Raw genomic sequence first — 19,850 nt, forward strand, 5'->3', positions numbered from 1 at the left:
CTTTGGTTGTGATATTGGCTAATGGTGTGGGAGGCACGTCCTACGCAGTCTAACAGCCTAATAACTATATGGTAAGGGGACAGGGGATTTATATTATGAAGGTGGATAAGAAGAATATAAGTGCCAAAAGTTTTAGTTCATTTACGAATATTTCAATGAGAAATCTTTAGGTTAGTTTCTTCAACCTGACAATGTGAAACAGAAACACAACATCTAATACGAGATTACGCCGCAGTTTATTAATTTAAGATAAACACTATTGAATATTTCTAATATCAATAACTAATCTTAATCATTATTTTTTTTATAAGAAATCAAGAGTGAGCGGCCTGCCTCATCCATTTCGTAGCTGACCATTTCTCCCCAGAGATTACCTCACATCCTCCATGCACACTTTTGGGATCTGATTGTCCATCCAATCCCTGCCAACATCAAATACGCAAATTTTCACCGTAAATCTTCGTTTGAAAAAATGCACAATACTAACAGTTACAGTCTCCATTCAATAATTTGCCATTTTCTATCACAAAAATACTACGTGATGCCCAATTGATAAACCAATTAAATCCTAATGATGAGTACAAATTCAAAAAATGTATAAAAGAAAACCTAGAGGCATCTCTATCCTTGATTCTTAAACTGCTTCCTATCTAGCACCGGCTCTTGACGATATGTAATGGTAAAAGGCTCTTATTAAGCACCGGCGCTTGTGTATTTATGGGGACAAATGCTACAACACTAAGTTTATGTAATTAAAAAATGTTAACATTAAGAAAATCTAAGCAAGAACTCATTCAACAAAGTTTTTGTGATATGTTTGGTAAGGAGGGGAAGTAATAAAAATGACGACAGTGAATTTAATTTTGTTTGTTTGATTGGAAAGAAAAAAAAAAGGAGAATTAAAAATGAGTATTCACTACTAATTTTCCACTCCATTTCCGTTCTCTCCATCTCAACACTCGTCGCTTTCTGTTTCTCTTCAGCAACACACCTTTTTATCTTTTACTTTATTTTTCACCTATGGGATAGGCATATGACCACTGGCACCACATAGGACGCATCATTCAAAACCAATCAATGGGTAAAAAGGGGTAAACATGAATCTACTCTTAACTCTGATTCTTGAATTTATCACTTAAAACATTTTGGTTACTCTTTGAGCCTTATTCTTATACTAATTTGTTTGGTAATTTTCTTTTGCAGTAATTGGTTATTTGATAACATGAGCTCTTTAGCAATGACATGCACTTGCAGATGATCAAAGATACATATTCTATCACTTTGGCCTAAATGTACAATCTTAAAGACACAGAAAAGTACCAATTAAGGAAATAGTTGTTCCTATTTCATATTTAACATGGATAGCGTAGCGTCCACAATAAGCAAATTAACTGCACTAACCATACTCCAGAAAAGCACTGCATTTCCTTTAGTTGGCTTGACAGATAGCCCTTGGAGAAGTTTCCCACCACAGTTACATTCACCTGAGCCAGCCTGAATCATATTGTATATTATAAACAACACCATCAGTACAGTCAAAATGTCCAAAAAGAGTGACAGATAGAATAGGCAACACCTAACACAGAATAGATAGTTAATACTAGCATGTTACAAATTGAGTATATTTCTCACGGTAAAGATAAAATCAAAAAAGAGTACACAACAACTACCAAAATAAGTTAAATAACAATTTTCAGAAAACAAGAAGCTTACCAATGGGAAATATGTTTCTCCTCCTTCAACATTGTCACTCAAATACATAAGCATTGTGGCTATTCGCTGCCCACCACGCTTCAAGTTGAACTGTCTCAAAAAAGAAAGGCAGAACAGATTGCAAATGGGGTTTCATATAAGCCACTTCAAGGAAATTCACATATGGACTATAATTTGAAAATTAAAAAAAGAGCAAATACAACTTACAGTGTCAGAAAAATAGTCATGATGAGGTTTGTAATATTGATTCTTCTCGTACCTGTGCTGCTGCAGATGTTAGCCTTAATACTAGCAAAACCCACACATGTTGAGATAGAGTGAAAAAAATAAGTCATATTCTCACCTCAGGACTTGCACAAGCTCACCGTTCTCAACTGGTATTTGAGAATAGACAGAGATTCTTTTTTCAATTGCCTAGATGAGCAAGGTGACCATAGTTTATCAGACTGTACAGTTAAAATTACTCAATAAAGTATGATTTTGATTGTGTGAAATATACGTGTGTGTACTTTACTAACTAAAAAAGTTCATATGTTTAAAACTGAATCTTTGGTTCACTGGAATCCAAATACGCTCTTAACTGATTTACTGAAACCCAAACCATGCCCACTCTTGATTTAAACAGTGGTAACGCTTTCAGTCTTTTTAATTATTTAGGAATAAAAACAACTCTTCATGACTGTGATGTGACCAAAACCAGGGTTGGTACAGTATTTAAACTTTCAAAAACTAAAGAGGTCACTAATAAACACCAAACATGTTCACACAGTCCATGTATTTTACACTGCTTTGATGACTGAAGTAAAAGACTTGAGGAGAGAGTAAAATTGTTAACTTACTTGTACCATAGGATATTTTCTCTCTTGAGCATTCAAAAACATACCAGAGCTGGTCCTGACGTCACTCTTGATTCCCTATGGACAGAAATATCACATTTAATGAAGAAATACATGTTAATGACTCTATAGACTTAAACCACTCTGTACGACTTTGGTTTCTACAAGATTCATAATCTCCAATTGTGGTGTACTTTTGTCGAGAGGACCAAATAACTTGCCAAATAGAGGGGTAGTCCACAAACAAGATCAGGCAATAATTTCTAAAGAACTATTAAAATGGATTCAGCTCTCTACATTTGAAGCATAAAATTCTTCTTTTTAAGTTTGAAAACTTCTCACTTATCTTCTTTTCTAGCCCAAGGTTGCATATTTTCTGTGAGAAAGGTTCTCCCACCCACAGATTAAACCATTTAATAGTTTAAAAAAATATAATTTATTCATCAAGGAGAAGAAATGAAAACCAGAGTCATAAAGTGAACTGGCTAAGGTAGTTGTAAAAGAATTCAACAATATAGAAGGTTCAAATGCAACAAAATAACAAGCTCCTGAATACGCATGTGCACATTGTCTTCCTAAAAGGCATTTAGTATTTTATTTCAAATTCATCATACATACAAAATTTTTCCCTTGGAGAATATGACAATACTTCACTTAGGCATAATGAAACTTAAACCATGTCTCATCACCTAGCATGTATTGATGATTATGATCAATCAAATTGAAATTCAAACAGAAACTGTCAATGTACCTTTCCAGTGTTTGTATCAACCACAGTTGAAATTTGCAAGCGAGGGAGAGCTATAGCCCTGAGATAATCACATTCCTGTAAATATAAAATTTTAATTCATACATATGGTTATCATCAGCACAGTTTTTATTAAGCAGGAGAATGTTTTAAAAGAATTGTTAATTGCCCATGTATTTGACCTAAAGAAACATTTTAATAATGAAAACAGCATTTAGTAGAGACAGCATACCTCTAAACTCAAGAAGTTATGAAGTAAAATAATTCGAGGAGACCAGCTAATCACTTCAGGTTTGACCTACAATTGAGGAATAATAATACAAATTTAAGCATGCAAATCTATTCAATTCTCAAAAAAATGAGAATAGCAAAATAATTCCACTGAAAAAATAAAATAAATTGGCTATTCAGACAACACAAACTGACATCAAGGCTTTAAAAGTAAATTATAAGACAGAATGACATAGATATTGGTCACCCAGAGTGCAATCAATCAAGTATTCTTTACCCAAGCATTTAATTGAACCGAGAAGAGAACTTTAATCTTGTTGTATCTTTCGAATTGGCATTACAATTTTATACATTTACACCAAATTTATAAGCAATAATATATTACACAATTATTTTACTTGCTGGTCTGTATGTGATTCTATCATAGAGGATGAGACTGAGAGAACATGTAAATATAAAAGTTTAGCACAAGAAAGGGAGGACAACAGACATACATATCCAAGGCGTAAGATTTCTGCTTCCTTGTCATTATTCCAAAAAGGAATACCTGAAAATCAAAAGAAATGGTGAAAAAGAAATTCCAAAGAAAAAAATTGCAAGTTATTAACAACTTAAAAAATATGTAAAACTAAAATACACTGATGGAATAACTGATAACAAATATATTTTTGTGTTACAAAAAGATTGAAAAAAAAATACAAATATTATATCTAAAAGACTCAGGCATGAAACGTTTGAGACTCAGTCAAGAATTAAAATAAACAGATTGATATAGCATTGCACACGGTGGAAACACAATTAAATATATATTGCATGTGATAAATAAATGTTAGCAGTAGAACTAACTTAGCGAGGTCCTAGCACTCTAAAAAGATTAAATAAATAGGCACCAAATGCAATCAAAGAAATAATCTTTGAGAAATTCTACATAAAGAAACGACTGTGATACAGCAAGAAAAACAAAAATAATACGGACCTCTTGGCAATTGAAGGTAACCGTCACCTTCGACTCCACGTAATCTTCTAAATGGCAAAGAATCAGAGCCTGCATGAATCAGTTAGGCTAAGAGAATATAAGAATAATAATCAAGAAAAGCATATAAAAAATAAGTCCCCTATTTGTTCCATTTCAAGTCGTTAAAGAAGAAAGGTAGGATAGAATACCGTACGAGTCTTCCAATTTTCGGATGATAGCCAACTGAGAGAGAGCACCTGTAATGTAATTGGAGAACAGAACAGCGAGTGTGAATTAAAAAGTAATAGGATATGATTATTGAGATATGTGATGATTTAGGGCAGTGCGGGAAGATAGAAAAAGAAAGAGCCAGAGAGCGTGTATTTGGAAGCTTCTGGTGTCTCTGAGGGTATCTTGGTTTTGCAGTTGGAGAGAATTGTGAAATGTGGATCAAGTGAGAGCGTGTATTGAAGAAGAAGAAGAAGAAGAAATCGGAGAGGAAATACATCATGATCCGCAGTGGGTGTTGGGGGTTTGTGAAGAGATTGCAAGAAACGGAAAGGAAGAGAAGAGAAGAGAAGAGAAGAGAAGAGAAGATACCTATAATCATTCCGACGGTGACGAAAGTGAGAAGACCAAAGACGATCCTCATGGAGGGAACCATGGTGTTGAAAATGAAATGTCTTTCGGTCTCAACACAACAAAAATGACAAACCGCTTTTAACGCCCATTGCTTTTATGCTCCCATGCCTCTGTCAATCCGCCACTTGTGGATACATGCTTACCTCCAAATCAAAATTTAGTCTTATCATAGTTATTCAAATAAATAAAAAATAGTATAAGATTTTAACCATCTTTGTTACTAAAATTTTATTTTAAGATAAGTCATTTTTAAATTTTACTATAGTTAATTGATTTAAATATATGTAATATTTAAAAGGATTAAATAATAAAATGAGACAGGTATACTAAACTATTTTAGAAAGAGGATTTTTTCTTGATGTCTACGTTTTGTTTCCTGTTTTATCATTTAAGTAATATTTTTCTAAAATTAGCTTTATTAGTTTTATCTTCATTTAAGTAATATTTTTCTAAAATTAGTTTCATCTCTTAAGTGACTTTTGCTTAATTTAATTGTTTCTTTTTCAAATTTAACCTCTTTTTAAAACTAAAATAGTAAGAAAATTATCTACAAAATAAAAATATATATATATATAATAATTTTGTAAAAATTAATTATATTTTATTAAAAATAAATGAAAATAAATGTAGTATGTTTTCACTAGTATTTGTATTCTCAAAACGGGTAATCTAACCCGACCCGGCTCGACCCATCACAGGTTGATGATTCAGTGAGTCAACCCAATCTGACTTACTTTTTAGCGAGCCAAAAAAATTCGAATCTGGTCTGACTCACCAGGGGTTGACAGGTTAAATGGGTTGATTCACGGGTTTACTTAATAAAAAAAATACAATTTTTTATTTTTTTTCGGTCAAAACTAAATTGTAATTCTTATTAAAATCTAAATAAACTTTAATACAATCCAAATACAAATCAAAATAAAAAAATACAAATTATTTATGTGTTGGATAAAAAAACAATGTAACATGATCCAAATGTAAAGTCCAACTCAATAAAAATAAAATAAAATACTTGTGTGACCTTTTATCTGCGAATTGGTGAGTCAATCCGGCTCACCACGGGTTCAACCCGGATGAGTCGGATTCTAGATAAGTCGGGTCAAAAATCAACCTGTATTGAAATTTGTAAAAAAATTTCAACCCAACTCGAACCTGTAATGAGTCAGATTGGCTCGCGGATTCTAATCCTTTTTGACAGCTCTAAGTATTTGTAAAAATAAATTTGGTAATGAATTATACACAAAAAAAAATGATAGAGTGTGATAACGACTTTATCATGCTTATCGGATTATTTACTTGTATGAAAAAGTTAGGATTTACAATTTTTCTTTTGGGAATAAAAGTTATTAGCTTTTGTACCAGTTTTTTAACTTTCATTTTAGTTTATAATGATTTTCATTAATAGAAATATATTTCACGACTTTTATGATTTTTGTTTTATGTTGCATTATTAATGATTTATGTTTTTTTTATTATATCCAAACATAGGAAGATGTTTTTATTTTAAGATTGAATAACTTGGAAATTTGAGTCTAAACATAATTTTTTATATTTTTTGTCTTTCTAAACATTTATCCTCAATGAAAATTTTGAGTAAAAAAGTTAAGAAATTAGTATTTTTACATTAGAGTTTAGAGTTTCTTTATATGAAATTAGGATTTGTAAGTTTGTGGTGTAAATGTTAGAGTAATGTTAAATATATATTATTAAAGTATGAGTTAAGTTAATGAAATCCAAGGTAGTGAATTTTTTCCTTCATTAAATAATAGGAACTAAATTTAGTAATTTTAAATGTTCTAAATTTAAAAATAATCACAGTTTTTTGAATTTGCATGAACAAATATTTTTAGATTTCATGTATGAATTAATAAGAATACACATTGACTAAACATATACCACTTTTTAGGGATGATGATAATTGGATTTCCAATTACCAAATAGATAACAAAAATAACGATTACACAACAATTATAAAGAAGGTAATGATTTGTGTAAGCTAAAAATAGAAATTGATAGATATTTCTCTTTGTTAATAGTTAATGAATTTGACTTCACAGTTTTATTTCTATATATTTTTTCTTTTTATGTTAAAAATCTCATTTAAATCCGAAATAAATTAGAGATTAGGATAATTACCAGTGCGAGTGAAGTGAAGGGACAAGGTGAAGAAAGTGGGTAACTAATATTAGAGTGAAATTATTGGGCGTGGAATTGAGGGTTGTGGCAAAAAAAGATTGTGCTGAATTTGAAAGTATGGAATTGACGGTGCAGAGAAAAAAAAGTTTGGGAAATGAGAAAAGAAGAAGATACGTGGAAAAAAGGTGGAAACGGTTGGTTAAGAGAGAGGAGGGAAGAGTATTTTAAAATGCACAATCCAACAATGAAAGAATTTTTTGTTGGCGCCACGAAATTTCCGTGGATGCGAGCAAGCGAGGGAGAGGAGAGGAAGCAAATGTCATTCTCATCGTCATTGTAGACACAAAACCTCTAAACAATAAAAAAAAAAAAAAAAAACTGAACAGATTCAATCCTTCCCATCTCTCCTCACCTCAGTTCGTAATAAAAAATGCTCTCCTCGTCTTTGCCGGCGGCAATCCTCCTTCTCTTCTTCGCCGTCGCTGCGGCCGCCGCCGATGAAGACTCTTGCAATCGCGTAGCACAATTGGTAATATATCTGTTTCTTCGATTCTCTGCCTCTTATTGGATGTGTTTGTGTCATGGTTAATAACATTATCGAACGTGATTGCAGGTTAAGACACAGAGCTGGGTTGATGGGAAGGAAGATGAAGAGTACAATGGTATGAGTGCAAAATTTGGCTCTATTTTGCCTGTCGAAGCGGTCGAAACTACCAAACTTCCCGCTGTTCTTGCCGATCCTGCGGACTGCTGTTCCGCTTCAACCGTAAAGGTTTCTTTCTCAATCTCTTTTTTCATATCATGCATCAACTGTTTTCCCCAACTTTATTCATTTTCTTACTCCACGCGTGTTTATATTTCAAAATCTTTCCATAACATGTCAGCTTCCTCAGTAGTGTGCTTCTGCATTCTCCATTTTGCAGTTATCTGGATCGGCAGCTCTCTGCGTACGAGGCACTTGTGACTTCTCAGCTAAAGCTGTAGTTGCACAGACCGGAGGTGCTGCTGCCGTGTTCATGATAAACGACGCGGATGGTATATTTAAGCACTTCAAACACATGGTTTCCATTTTACGTTTAATCTGAATATTAAAGAAGGTATATTAGACGTATAGGAGGTGTCATTTGTCAGCTTGGTTGCTCGCATGATTCTTCTTTAGACTGAAATGAAATCTCTTCGTGCATGCTATAGAGCGTACTCAGAATCTAAGCATGGGGTTTATAAACAGTAGCAAGGTTAAATCTGGGTTGTTAAGCATAGTTTGAATTCCGATTGCCAACTATTGTCACTTTCTTGTGATCTGGATAAAGATTTTAAGTTTATACAGATGTATAGGAACAAATATTAATGCGTTTTTTCCAGTAAAGCTATTATGAAAGGATAAGGTGTTGCTTTGTTTCTTGTGCTTGAAAATAGGGAAATAGCTCAATTTTATAAAATATTGAAACATAATAGACTGTCACTAAACAACAAAGCGAAATATCATCGGACTACTTTTGCCAATTTAGATACATTAAATGGTAGTGCTTTGTACGAGTGGAATTATGTTACATGCTGAAATGGACTCTTCTCAGATATATAAAAAACATTAATGAGCGTTCACATGACACCTTTAGATTTTAGATTGATCATATTTTCCACTGACAATAGCCCAAAATTAAATCATGTAGTTTATCATAACAGTCTGCATTGTTTTTCCTGATATTACTTGTCTCTAATTTTTATTAAAGATTGGTTTACATAATAAACTGTACAAAAGTGGATGATCACTGATCATGTTTTCTTTCTAATGCTATTTCAAAACCACGGAGATGAGAAAGGGAACAGGGCAATACGTTAGCGGTAAAAAGAAGTCCAATCTCATTGCACATCTGAAGCCTGTATCGGAGTTCGCAATGAAACTATGATAACAAGCATTGTTGCATTATTTTGTTTTTATTAAATCCGTTACATATAGTAAAAAAAGGAAAAAAGGATCCCCTAATTGTGTTAGCATTACAATTACAATTCACTAACTGAAACTTATCTTTACTGCATTTTTTTCTTTCTATGTTGATAAAGTTTTATATGATCATCTTTGTCTGAGATTTAGCTGTTTATTTTATGTCAGAACTCTTTGAGATGGACTGCTCCGATGACAAAAGCATAAAGATTTCAATTCCAGTTGTGCAGATAACAAAGTCAGTAGGAGACGCTCTCAACAAACTTTTAACATCTAAAAAGAAAGGTCTGTCCTTCGATTTCTTAAACTTCTATTTGTAGTTTGTTTATACCACTACTGCTTTTTGTGAAAGAATTTTGTATTTACGTCTCTATTTCATTTTGTCGTACTTGTCTAAGATGCATGTAATGATAATATAATAGGGAACCAGAGATAAACTAGTAAGTTAAAACCTAACATTGAGCACAGTAACCAGATAAGTTATTTTCTAGCACATAAAATCCTAATAATAAGTAAACAACTAAGTTGAAAGGAAAAGAATTGCATTTACTTGCGTGTCTTACGTTCTCTAATCTCTCTTTTATAGGGTAAGCTATTGTGCCTTGAAAGGGAAAAAAGAAAATTAAGGAAAAAAAAAGTGCGGATTCACTGTGATATTTATCTATGATATTTATAACTCTCTTCCTTAAAAGCTAGTAAATGAATATCATCAGTTTACCTGCAAATTCTTGAAATCTAGCAATAGGAATTCCATTAGTGAAGACCTTCGCCACTTGGATACAAGAAATATATTAAAAATAAATTTTTGTTTGGACCAAAGTTGTGATCGGAAGTGAAGTAAACCGAATTTGATTTCAAGAGAAATGTCATCCTACTATTTCCTTGTTTAGGATTCTGTGATTTTTAAATCTTGAGCAAGGAAATCAAAAGGAAAAAATTTAACCCAAACCCCACGGTCCTGCTTAAACTATTCTGATTTTAATAACCATGAAATTGAAAAAAAATAATGAAATTAAAATATCATGATATTCTTAAGATAAAATAATATGTTTATCCTTATAAATCTTCCATAATATCCTATAGATAAACCATCTATATCCTATGATATTTAGGATATTTTCCTTGATAAATGAATATCAATTAATTCCAACTTCTTAAACCAGAGTCGAGACATCTATCTCTTGGAGCTTAGAGTCAAATGTGTTGTAACAATAGTGCCTCCATCCAACATCTCTTTGATGAAGTGTTTGGTATCACTTATTTCTAAGTATTTTGTTCTGTGAGGAGTGGGTTATGGGTAATGCTGATAACGGAATTGTTGTCACTAAACAATTTCATAATACCCTAATATTTAACTTTGAGGTAATCGAGAATAATCTTCATTCCTAATCCTTTGAAATTCAAGAATTTATTTATGCACAATTTTAGTGAGATAGTACATAAATGGTAATTATACACTCGAATAATTTGTATGGTAATTTATGATCTCGAAGTTCAACTTATAATATTGTAATTAAGGATATAATGTAAAATTATTTATTCACAAACTGTTCGTTAATAAAGATATAATTATAGTCTCATAATTGAAATTTTATTTGTTAACTTGATAAAAAAAGTGTTTTATAAACATTTGCTGAAAATAGTTTAATCAAATTCATTTATAATATTTTCTTTTTCTTAAAATAGAAATTAAAAAGTCAAACTAAACATGTCTTAAACCTAAACATATGAAAATGAAAATAGGAAATGTTTTCCGAAACCAAACGGCCCCTTACTCGTCTTGGTACTGGAACATGATTCAAAGAACTCAAGGTGTCAAGAAGGGTGCCTGGACGGTCAATATCCTCCTGACTGAAAGTTTTATTATTTTGTTCCAGACAAAGAACGCCCTTCTGCTATGTTTTCCTTGTCAAAAGTTGTATGATTCACCCACTTCTGAATAGAACCCTTGGTTTCCCCATTTGATCAAGAACTTTCTCCCTTCCATGAAGCTGGTAGCAAGTGTCGTGTTGCAATCAATTGCACTTGAATACTGTTTCATACCAAGTCACGGACTTTTTTTTATGTTGCCTAACATGCACTTCTGTGATGAATTAATTAATTAAACATTCAGTAAATGGTAAAATACCCAACTTTTAGCACTGCAAGGCGTTTCTTCTATGCATATGCTCATTTATTATAAGATAAAAGAAAAGTATTATTGCATTATCAATATCAAGTGCATTTCTTCTGCTACATGCCAAGTTTGTTTCGCACAATATACTGATGGTTGATTCTGAGTTGTTCATTTCAGTGGAGGTTTTGCCATATACTCCAAAACGCCCAGTTGTAGCCTACTCGGTTGGATTTTTGTGGTTTATGTCTGTTGCAACAGTTATATGTGCTTCACTATGGGCAGATATAACTGCTCCTGATCAAATCGATGAACGCTATAACGAGTTGTCTCCCAAGGTTTTTCCATGCAACCCTTTATCTATCTTAATCTTTATGATATGTGCTCAAATGCAACCATCTGAACTTTTCTCGTTGTTTGACGTAACTGAAGTAATTTAAGTTACTTAATGATGCGAAGGTGTGCTTCCGGTGAGTAACAATTATTCAACAATGTTCAATTCAAATGGGACATTTGTAACCAGTAACTAAAGAGTGACGTTGGCTTCCGTGCTAACTTCTAACCTACGTTTCCTTTTATCTTTGACTGCCTTCTGTATTGCTAGCCAGTGATCTTCCAGTCAGTTAACTATTAAACGAAGCCATAGAGAATGGTTTCTTCCATTCATTTTGTTTACTTGTTACAATTTTAATACATCTTTATGCTATATTAGTCTGTAACATAAGCTTCTTGTTTTTTTTATAGAGCGCCATATCGGAAGCAGGGAAAGACGATGCTGAGGAAATAGTTAACATAGATACAAAGGGTGCTGTCGTGTTTGTCATTACGGCATCTACTTTTCTTGTGCTACTGTTCTTCTTCATGTCGTCTTGGTTTATCTGGGTGCTGATTGTACTTTTCTGCATTGGTGGTGTTGAGGTAAGGTTGCTCATTTTCATGAATTTTACTCCTAACCTTCTAGCTATAGTTGTATTTTATCTTTAAGTCTGTCTAATAAAATTCACTTATTCTTTTAAAAATACATGAGACTGTGCTTTCACTTCTCCATTAACTGGTATTTTGATCTTTTAGAAAGTTGAAACCCAATACCTATAAACTGCTGACAAGGATTTGATCTGTTTTTTTTTCTTATTTGTTTGAAATTCCTCTTTTCGTTAATGGAAGTTTGCTTCCATTTTCAGGGGATGCACAACTGTATTGTAACCCTCGCTTTAAGGTACGATAGATATCTTCTTTCTTCTAATGAAAAGGGAAATCAATGTTCTTTCTGCATGCTATATATATCTTCATTTTCTTAAGTTTTTTCTCAAATATATGGGCAGGAAACGTCCAGCTTGTGCTCAGAATAATGTGAATTTACCTTTATTTGGAGAGGTTTCTATTTTCTCGCTGACAGTGCTGATATTCTGCGTGACGTTTGCCGTTTTATGGGTTGTATTTCGGCGCGAATCATTTGCATGGTTTGGCCAAGATTTTCTTGTGAGTTCCAGTATCTAGTACGTGTGCATAAGTCTTTCTATCATCATTCTGTTTCTAAATTTAAACTTTAAGACAGTGAGGCAAACATTGAAATTTAAGGTATCGCGATGCTTGATAAGAATGCCAATCTCTTTTCTTGAAAGTTGACACTGAATACTGTCTCTAATCGGAGGAGCTGAGAGAACCCGAGAGGAAACCAGGAAATTGATTTTTGTAACAATGGCATAAGTTGCTGTGCTTTCCAGCTTTGTGTCTGCCTAGTGTTGATATGTTCATTTTTATAAAAAAAAAAAATCTGCTCACATTTAATTACAGTAACTTCTCTACATATATACATGTATGAATGCTCACATCAGAGCAAAACTGGTATCTCTTTTTATTCCGTAGTGAGCTTTCTCAGACATTGCACCAAAGAGTTGTTTGTTGTCTCAATTGTGGGTTTTGCTCTATGCAACTTACTTGGCATATGGCTTTATTCTTAACAGGGCATCTGTTTGATGATAACAGTATTACAGATGGCTCGGTTGCCTAATATTAAGGTACCTTAATGAGTTCCTTGTATTTATATTATAACTGTTGTTTCCTTTCTCGTTTTATTCCAATATATCTGTTGTCATCTCTCATTATTTACTTATGAATTTGATATGGTAGGTTGCAACGGTCCTACTTTGTTGTGCATTTGTATACGACATTTTTTGGGTATTCATATCTCCAGTGATATTCCAAAAGAGTGTCATGATTACGGTAAGTCTCTGTTCATACTGGTGTAGTTCTTTAACTTGGATTGATGCATTGCAATACACCTAACCCAAACCATATTCCTTTCCGGTCATTATTTTTTTGAAGTCACAGACATACAATTTCATTCAACAACCGTCTTTCATCTGGCTGTAAATATCTAGACTGAGATTATCTTTTCAGTTTTTGGTTTTAAAAACTATTTTATACTATTCACCATTTCACAATATTTAGGACATTTAAATTGATCTTTTTCAAATCTTTTACAAATATTTTATTTCGAGAAGGCTATTCGAATTTATTTTAATTTTCTTCTTAAATAAAGTATTTCAATTGTTACCAAATATTTAAAGGAGAATGATATTTTGACACTCAATAATTTTTTACACTCACTTTTCTTTGCTATTTTATTCTTCATTTCATTTTTTTTTTCTTTACATATACAAAGGTATATTCTTTTTGTGACCATATTACCCCTAAAAATGGTTTGTCAAGTGGTTGATGGAGTGTCAAAAATCTTTTTTTTTTCCTATTTAAATATCAAACAATAGTTTATAATTAGAAAACATTAATACTGATTAGTTGGTTTGTTGTTTATTTTTAGTCAAAGTTTATCAAGATTTTTTGTAACCGATATTGATGAGGCTTTTTCACAATTGATGTTAGTCAAAATTGTTTTTAGATAATTTCAACTAGAACTATTTATGATCATTGAGGTTATTTATACGATACTGTTTATTGAAGTTATTTTGTCAATTTTGTTATCATAGTTAATTTAACCACAAGCTTTTCCACACAACATTTTAAAAAAAACATAACAAATTATTGACCAAGAATAATGTTGATGATAAAAATAAATAAAAAATCATCTTCGACATAGACAAAAATAGTACTACATCAAACTTCAATAAAAACAAAATTATTGGACATCTCTCAAGATAGTTTCTCAACATTGACCAAGTCCTATCAATATTAATAGAAACATGTCTACTTGACATAAATGGAAAAGTAGTTATAACAATGTTTTTGTCTTATTTAACTACATCCTAATCAAAATTAAGAAGAAAACTAAAAAAAAGAAAAGACATGAATTTGAGAAACTAAAGAATTTCAAACTCTTTTTTTAGTTAAAATTTAAAATTCTCTAATTCTAAATAATCCAATCATTAAAAAAAAGTATAATTTTAATTTATTTTGAAATTCTTTATAAAATCATTACATTTTATATAGAATTTTTAGTTTCTAAATACAGACTATTTTTATTGAGTGCAATGAAATAGGCCCTTAGATTCTACGTTTTTCTTTTACTTTTTCATTCTTACCTCACGTCTTTGCACTGAAAAGGTGTCCTATAGTTATGAGTTTTATTTTGTAGGTTGCTAAGGGTGACAAGGCTGGTGGTGAAGCAATTCCTATGCTTTTGAGATTTCCTCGTTTAAATGATCCTTGGGGTGGTTATGATATGATTGGATTTGGAGATATTCTGTTTCCTGGTTTGCTTGTTTGCTTTTCTCGTAGGTATTGAATTTCTTATTCAGTTAAAAACTTTAATAAGTGAAGATTTATAAACTTATTTCCAATACCGGCCTTGGTTTTTGTTTTTACTTTTTAATGTACATTATAAAAGATGCCTTGTTTTGAACATATGTTATGGGTTTGGATTGTCTCAGATTCGACAAAGCTCTTAAAAAGGGGGTGGTAAGCGGATATTTTCTTTGGTTGGTAATTGGCTATGCCTTTGGTAAGTTAGTTTGCGTTGAAAGTTTGTTGATTTTGGTGGTATGACATGAGTTAAGATTCTGGGAGTATGTTTCCTTTTTCAGGGCTGTTCTTCACATATCTGGGGCTGTATTTGATGAACGGTCATGGACAACCTGCACTCCTGTACCTTGTTCCGTGCACACTAGGTAAGTAATTTAGTGGTTGTGATGTGATGATTTAGTTAGGTTTTTTGGTGCCAATTTGTTTATATATGGACAGGAGTGGCTGTGGTACTGGGATGCAAAAGAGGTGAGCTAAGTATCCTTTGGAATTACGAAGCAGACCCTTCTTCCTGCAACTCCAATCCCGACGCCAAACAGCCTCCCCAAGTTTAGATCCAAAGCCAATGAAATAATGTACGCACAATTCATTCCTTCCTGGATCTCTTCCATAACTATAACTATCTATTGTATTCTTTCATTCTTCCTTCTTTCTTCTCCAGCTAATGCATTCTAAATTTTTCTTCTTACTGTTTTTTTCTTTTCGCCTTTATTCACTATACCCACTTAACGTAAATTCAATTAAATTATTACTTGTTCAATAATTTCATTACTAAACAAAATTATATCATATCAATTCTTTTGTATTTTATAAACATTTACAATATTTATTTTCATGTTTTTCTTTTAAAATTTGTTACAATTACTTTATTCGAGATTCAGGTTAAATTGAATTAAAATAAATGAATTCCATCCAACTACATACATTAATTTGATTGTTTACTTTTACATAAGAATATTTTATTTTTATTAAATAAAAATGTTTAAGTAGTAATTTGGTATTGTATTTAAGTTACAACAGTAAAATTTAGAAGAAAAATACTCATTTTATTATTTATGAATAACATTTACATATATAATTTATACAATTACTTTATAAGACATATGTCGTTTACCTGTGTACTTTCAGTCATTATTTAGTACTACAATGAGTTAAAGTATATATTAAAAATAGTACAAAATATATTTCTAAAAATTGTGAGATGGGATAAAAAGAAAAATAAACAAATAAAGAGTAAGGAAAATTATTTTATATATTTAGTCATTACCTGGCCTTTTTTTTTTTTATTACCTTCCATTTAATATATTATATTAGAAAGTAAAGATGGAATCGATAGAACATAAAAAATGTTGGAAAAATAGTTATGAAAATATTATGCATCCTTATTTTTATAATATATATATATATAGTGCCTAATAAAATTAAGAGATTTCAATTTTTGTTGTCTCATATAAATCTATTTTTTCAATTGAGCTCTTGTCATTAACTTTTTCTATTGCGGTATGATGTGTTTATTAAGTGAATAGATAATGATATTTTAATCCACTTTTTTACTTATTTGTAATTCATTACTTTAATTACCATTATATTATCACACATATCACTACAAAAAATCAGAATAGATAATCTAAAGGTGATTTAAATAGTGGATTAAAAGTGGATCAAGAGACGTGGGTTAAAAAATTATTATCTTAAGTGAATAATGTGATTATTATCTTATCAAGTAACCTTGTTAACCACATGTCATTATTTTACAATTTTATATTTTCATAATTTTAATATTTTAATTTAAAGTTATATAATTATAAAATCATGATTTTGTGAAATATAAAATTATGAAATATGTTTTATTTTTATTCAAATAATAAAAAATAAAAAATTATAATATTAATTAATTATAAAACTAGTTACAAAATTATAAAAATTAAAAAATATGAAATTATTAAGTTATTAAATTGTAAATTTTTTAATTTTAATTTTTGTGTAATTTTATAATTTTATCATAATTTTGTAGTTATATATTTAATATTTTTATAACTTACATTTATTTATTTTTTAAATTTATAATATCAATTATCATGTATAATTTTTCTAAATAATATTTATGAAAAAATAACGATTTTTAAAATAGTGATTCTTAGACATTTATAATTTTATTATTTTAATTCAAAATTATATAATTATAAAAATAAGATTTTATTATTTAAGTAAGAATTGAATATAATTTTTTATATTTCACAAAATCAGGATTTTATAATTACAAAATTTTAAATTAAAATATTAAAATTATAAATATATAAAATTATAAAATTATAACACGTGACGATAAAAGGTAACTAATAACTACATCATTCACTTAAAAGTTATATAATCCGGATAAAAGAAATTAACAGCAATAACTCAATTAAAATAAATAAATTTATTGAGTACAAAGTACAAAATTTATTGATTTCTAAATTTATCATAAACTTAAAATATAATTAAATTTATAAAAAATAAATCAGTCTTAAAATTAATCTAAACTGACAATTTGAAATTAAATAATCTAAAATGGTCTTGTTGAATTTTAAAACGTTTCGTATTGAAATTTAATATAAATCCTTACTTTTAGATACACTTTAGTGTTATAAATAAATAATTTACAATCTCATTAATGTTGATGAATTAATAAATTGGTCCTATTATTGTTAATTAATCTAAACTGGCAATTTGAAATTAAATAATCTAAACTGGTATTATTCCATTTTTAAAACGTTTCATATTGAAATTTAATATACATCCTTGTTTTTTTTAACTTATAAATAAACAATTTATAATTTCATTTAATATTGATGAATTAAGTTATAGCTTATGATTTGGATAAAATAATTATCTGTACTTAAGAGTATGGATATTAAAATTGAGGATTTCATTTTAAGTTAATTCACGTTATATATCTGTTACAGAAACAACAAAGGTAGTCCGAAATAATGCAATAATCTTCCATTATCTAGTTAGCAATTAAACTTGGACCTTTCTTACACTAATGGTTAAATGTTCCAACGACATGGAAGATGAAAGAAAGAAAAAAGTATTTTATTTATGATTTAATAATTAAAGAGAAGGTAATGGGAACAGTGAGAGATGAAGCTAACAGGGGATAGTTTTGCCAATTTTGCACTTTGCGGGAAGCTCAAGGGCGAGTTTGGGATCGATTCCCAGCGCAGGCAACAGAGGGGAACTCTTGAAACCGCAGAGACACTTCAGGTCTACTATGTTGATCACCGAGCAGCAATCTTTCGAAGGTTCCGACGGCGATGGAGGCGTCACCGCCGGCAAGCACTTCATCAGATCCGACGACGGCACGCCACACAAATCCATGGCGTCAGTGGCAGCCCCCGTGAGCAGCACCTCCATCGCTACCATCATCGCCACCGCCACTACTATTGCATTCATCTTCATCATCTTCTTCTTCTACTACTTCTGGTGCTTCTTGTGTCTCTCCCATTCTTTCTCCCTCCTATTTATAGCCTTTCCATCCACATGCTCTCTACTCTTCAATCCCTCCTCATGAAAAGCATTCTCATCTTTAACTCACAGATTAACCTTTTTCTATCTAACCATTAATTGGAATGAAAGCACAAGTCCCAAGTCAACTAAAAAACAAAAACTAAAATTCACAGAATTTTAAGTTCAAAATTTATTTATTTCTTATATGATTTTTGGGTTAAATATGTTTTTGGTCCTTCAAGTTTGAGCGAAATTTGGGTTTAGTCCCTCATCAAAACTTTTGACCAATTTAGTCCTTTATCTTTCAAAATACGTGAATTTAGTCCTTTTAACCAAATTTTGTTAAGTTTATCTGACATTTCAAGTGCATTTCATGATAGTATTTAAATTTTTTATATTGTTTGACACATTTTTGCTTCAATGTTAACTTAAATACTATCATGAAATACGCTTGAAACGTCAGATAAACTTAACAAACTTTGGTTAAAATGACTAAATTCACGCATTTTAAAAGATGAAGGACTAAATTGGTCAAAAGTTTTGATGAGGGACTAATTCCAAATTTCGCTGAAACTTGAGGGACCAAAAACATATTTCACCCTTGATTTTTTTCATAATATTTTATTTCGAAATAAATTAGTCATTATGACACATGACAAAAAAAATTAAAATAAATTAAAAAATCAGATGTTGACACGTGACACGATGTTAACAACATTAATAGTTTTTTTAAAAAATAATCTAATTAAAATAATTTTTCAAAAGGACAATGATACTTTAACTCATTTTTTGATCCATTTTTAACTCATCATCTCAGTCACTTTTAGATCATCACATTACATCACTAAAAAAATCAAAATAAATTATTTAAGAGTGATGAGAGTGATAGATTAAAAATAGGTCAAAAAAGGTAAGTTGAAATATCATTATCATTTTCAAAAGTTTGGACGAAATTGAAACTTTTTAAAAAACAAATACCAATCTGAAACTTCCAAACAATAGTGGTTACTATTCGACAAATTAAGCCATTTTTTAAAAATGGAGAAAACTTATCAACAACAAAAAATTAGAGGACCAAAATAACATTAATGGACAAAAACAAGGGCCAAAATAATATTATAATTATATACATTTCAAATTAGAATACCAGACAAAATTCGATGAAAACCAAAACATTTATTAAATTTTCATACATCAATGAAACAAATTTGATAAAATTTTTATTTTTTTTAAGTTACAAAAAGAAAATAAATATTCAAATTTAAAACCATTTTAAATGTCTATTT

The 19,850-nt window shown here is 30.6% G+C and overlaps 2 protein-coding genes across 2 annotated transcripts; one reads left to right on the forward strand and one right to left on the reverse strand.

Annotated features, from left to right (window-relative positions):
* Nucleotides 1-115: 115 nt before the first annotated feature.
* On the reverse strand, nt 116-5,264 carry LOC114192031 (prolyl 4-hydroxylase 1). Its single transcript, XM_028081579.1, has 12 exons — nt 5,084-5,264; nt 4,693-4,740; nt 4,505-4,573; nt 4,023-4,075; nt 3,530-3,595; nt 3,301-3,375; nt 2,553-2,627; nt 2,057-2,127; nt 1,921-1,972; nt 1,714-1,803; nt 1,402-1,494; nt 116-422 (listed from the first exon to the last, which is right to left on the reverse strand). Exons 1-12 carry the CDS (start codon nt 5,145-5,147, stop codon nt 315-317), a joined length of 864 nt encoding a protein of 287 aa, XP_027937380.1. The 5' UTR covers nt 5,148-5,264; the 3' UTR covers nt 116-314.
* Nucleotides 5,265-7,534: 2,270 nt separating this feature from the next.
* Nucleotides 7,535-15,761, forward strand: LOC114192030 (signal peptide peptidase-like 5). Its single transcript, XM_028081578.1, has 14 exons — nt 7,535-7,790; nt 7,875-8,033; nt 8,185-8,296; nt 9,372-9,488; nt 11,497-11,654; nt 12,061-12,234; nt 12,498-12,532; nt 12,639-12,795; nt 13,281-13,334; nt 13,447-13,539; nt 14,909-15,051; nt 15,204-15,274; nt 15,357-15,440; nt 15,514-15,761. The coding sequence occupies exons 1-14, from the start codon at nt 7,692-7,694 to the stop codon at nt 15,627-15,629; spliced, it is 1,572 nt and encodes a 523-aa protein (XP_027937379.1). The 5' UTR covers nt 7,535-7,691; the 3' UTR covers nt 15,630-15,761.
* The last annotated feature ends 4,089 nt before the right edge of the window (nt 15,762-19,850 follow it).

This window comes from Vigna unguiculata, chromosome 7 (genome assembly GCF_004118075.2).
Source record: "Vigna unguiculata cultivar IT97K-499-35 chromosome 7, ASM411807v1, whole genome shotgun sequence".
In the NCBI taxonomy this organism is placed as follows: Eukaryota; Viridiplantae; Streptophyta; class Magnoliopsida; order Fabales; family Fabaceae; genus Vigna; species Vigna unguiculata.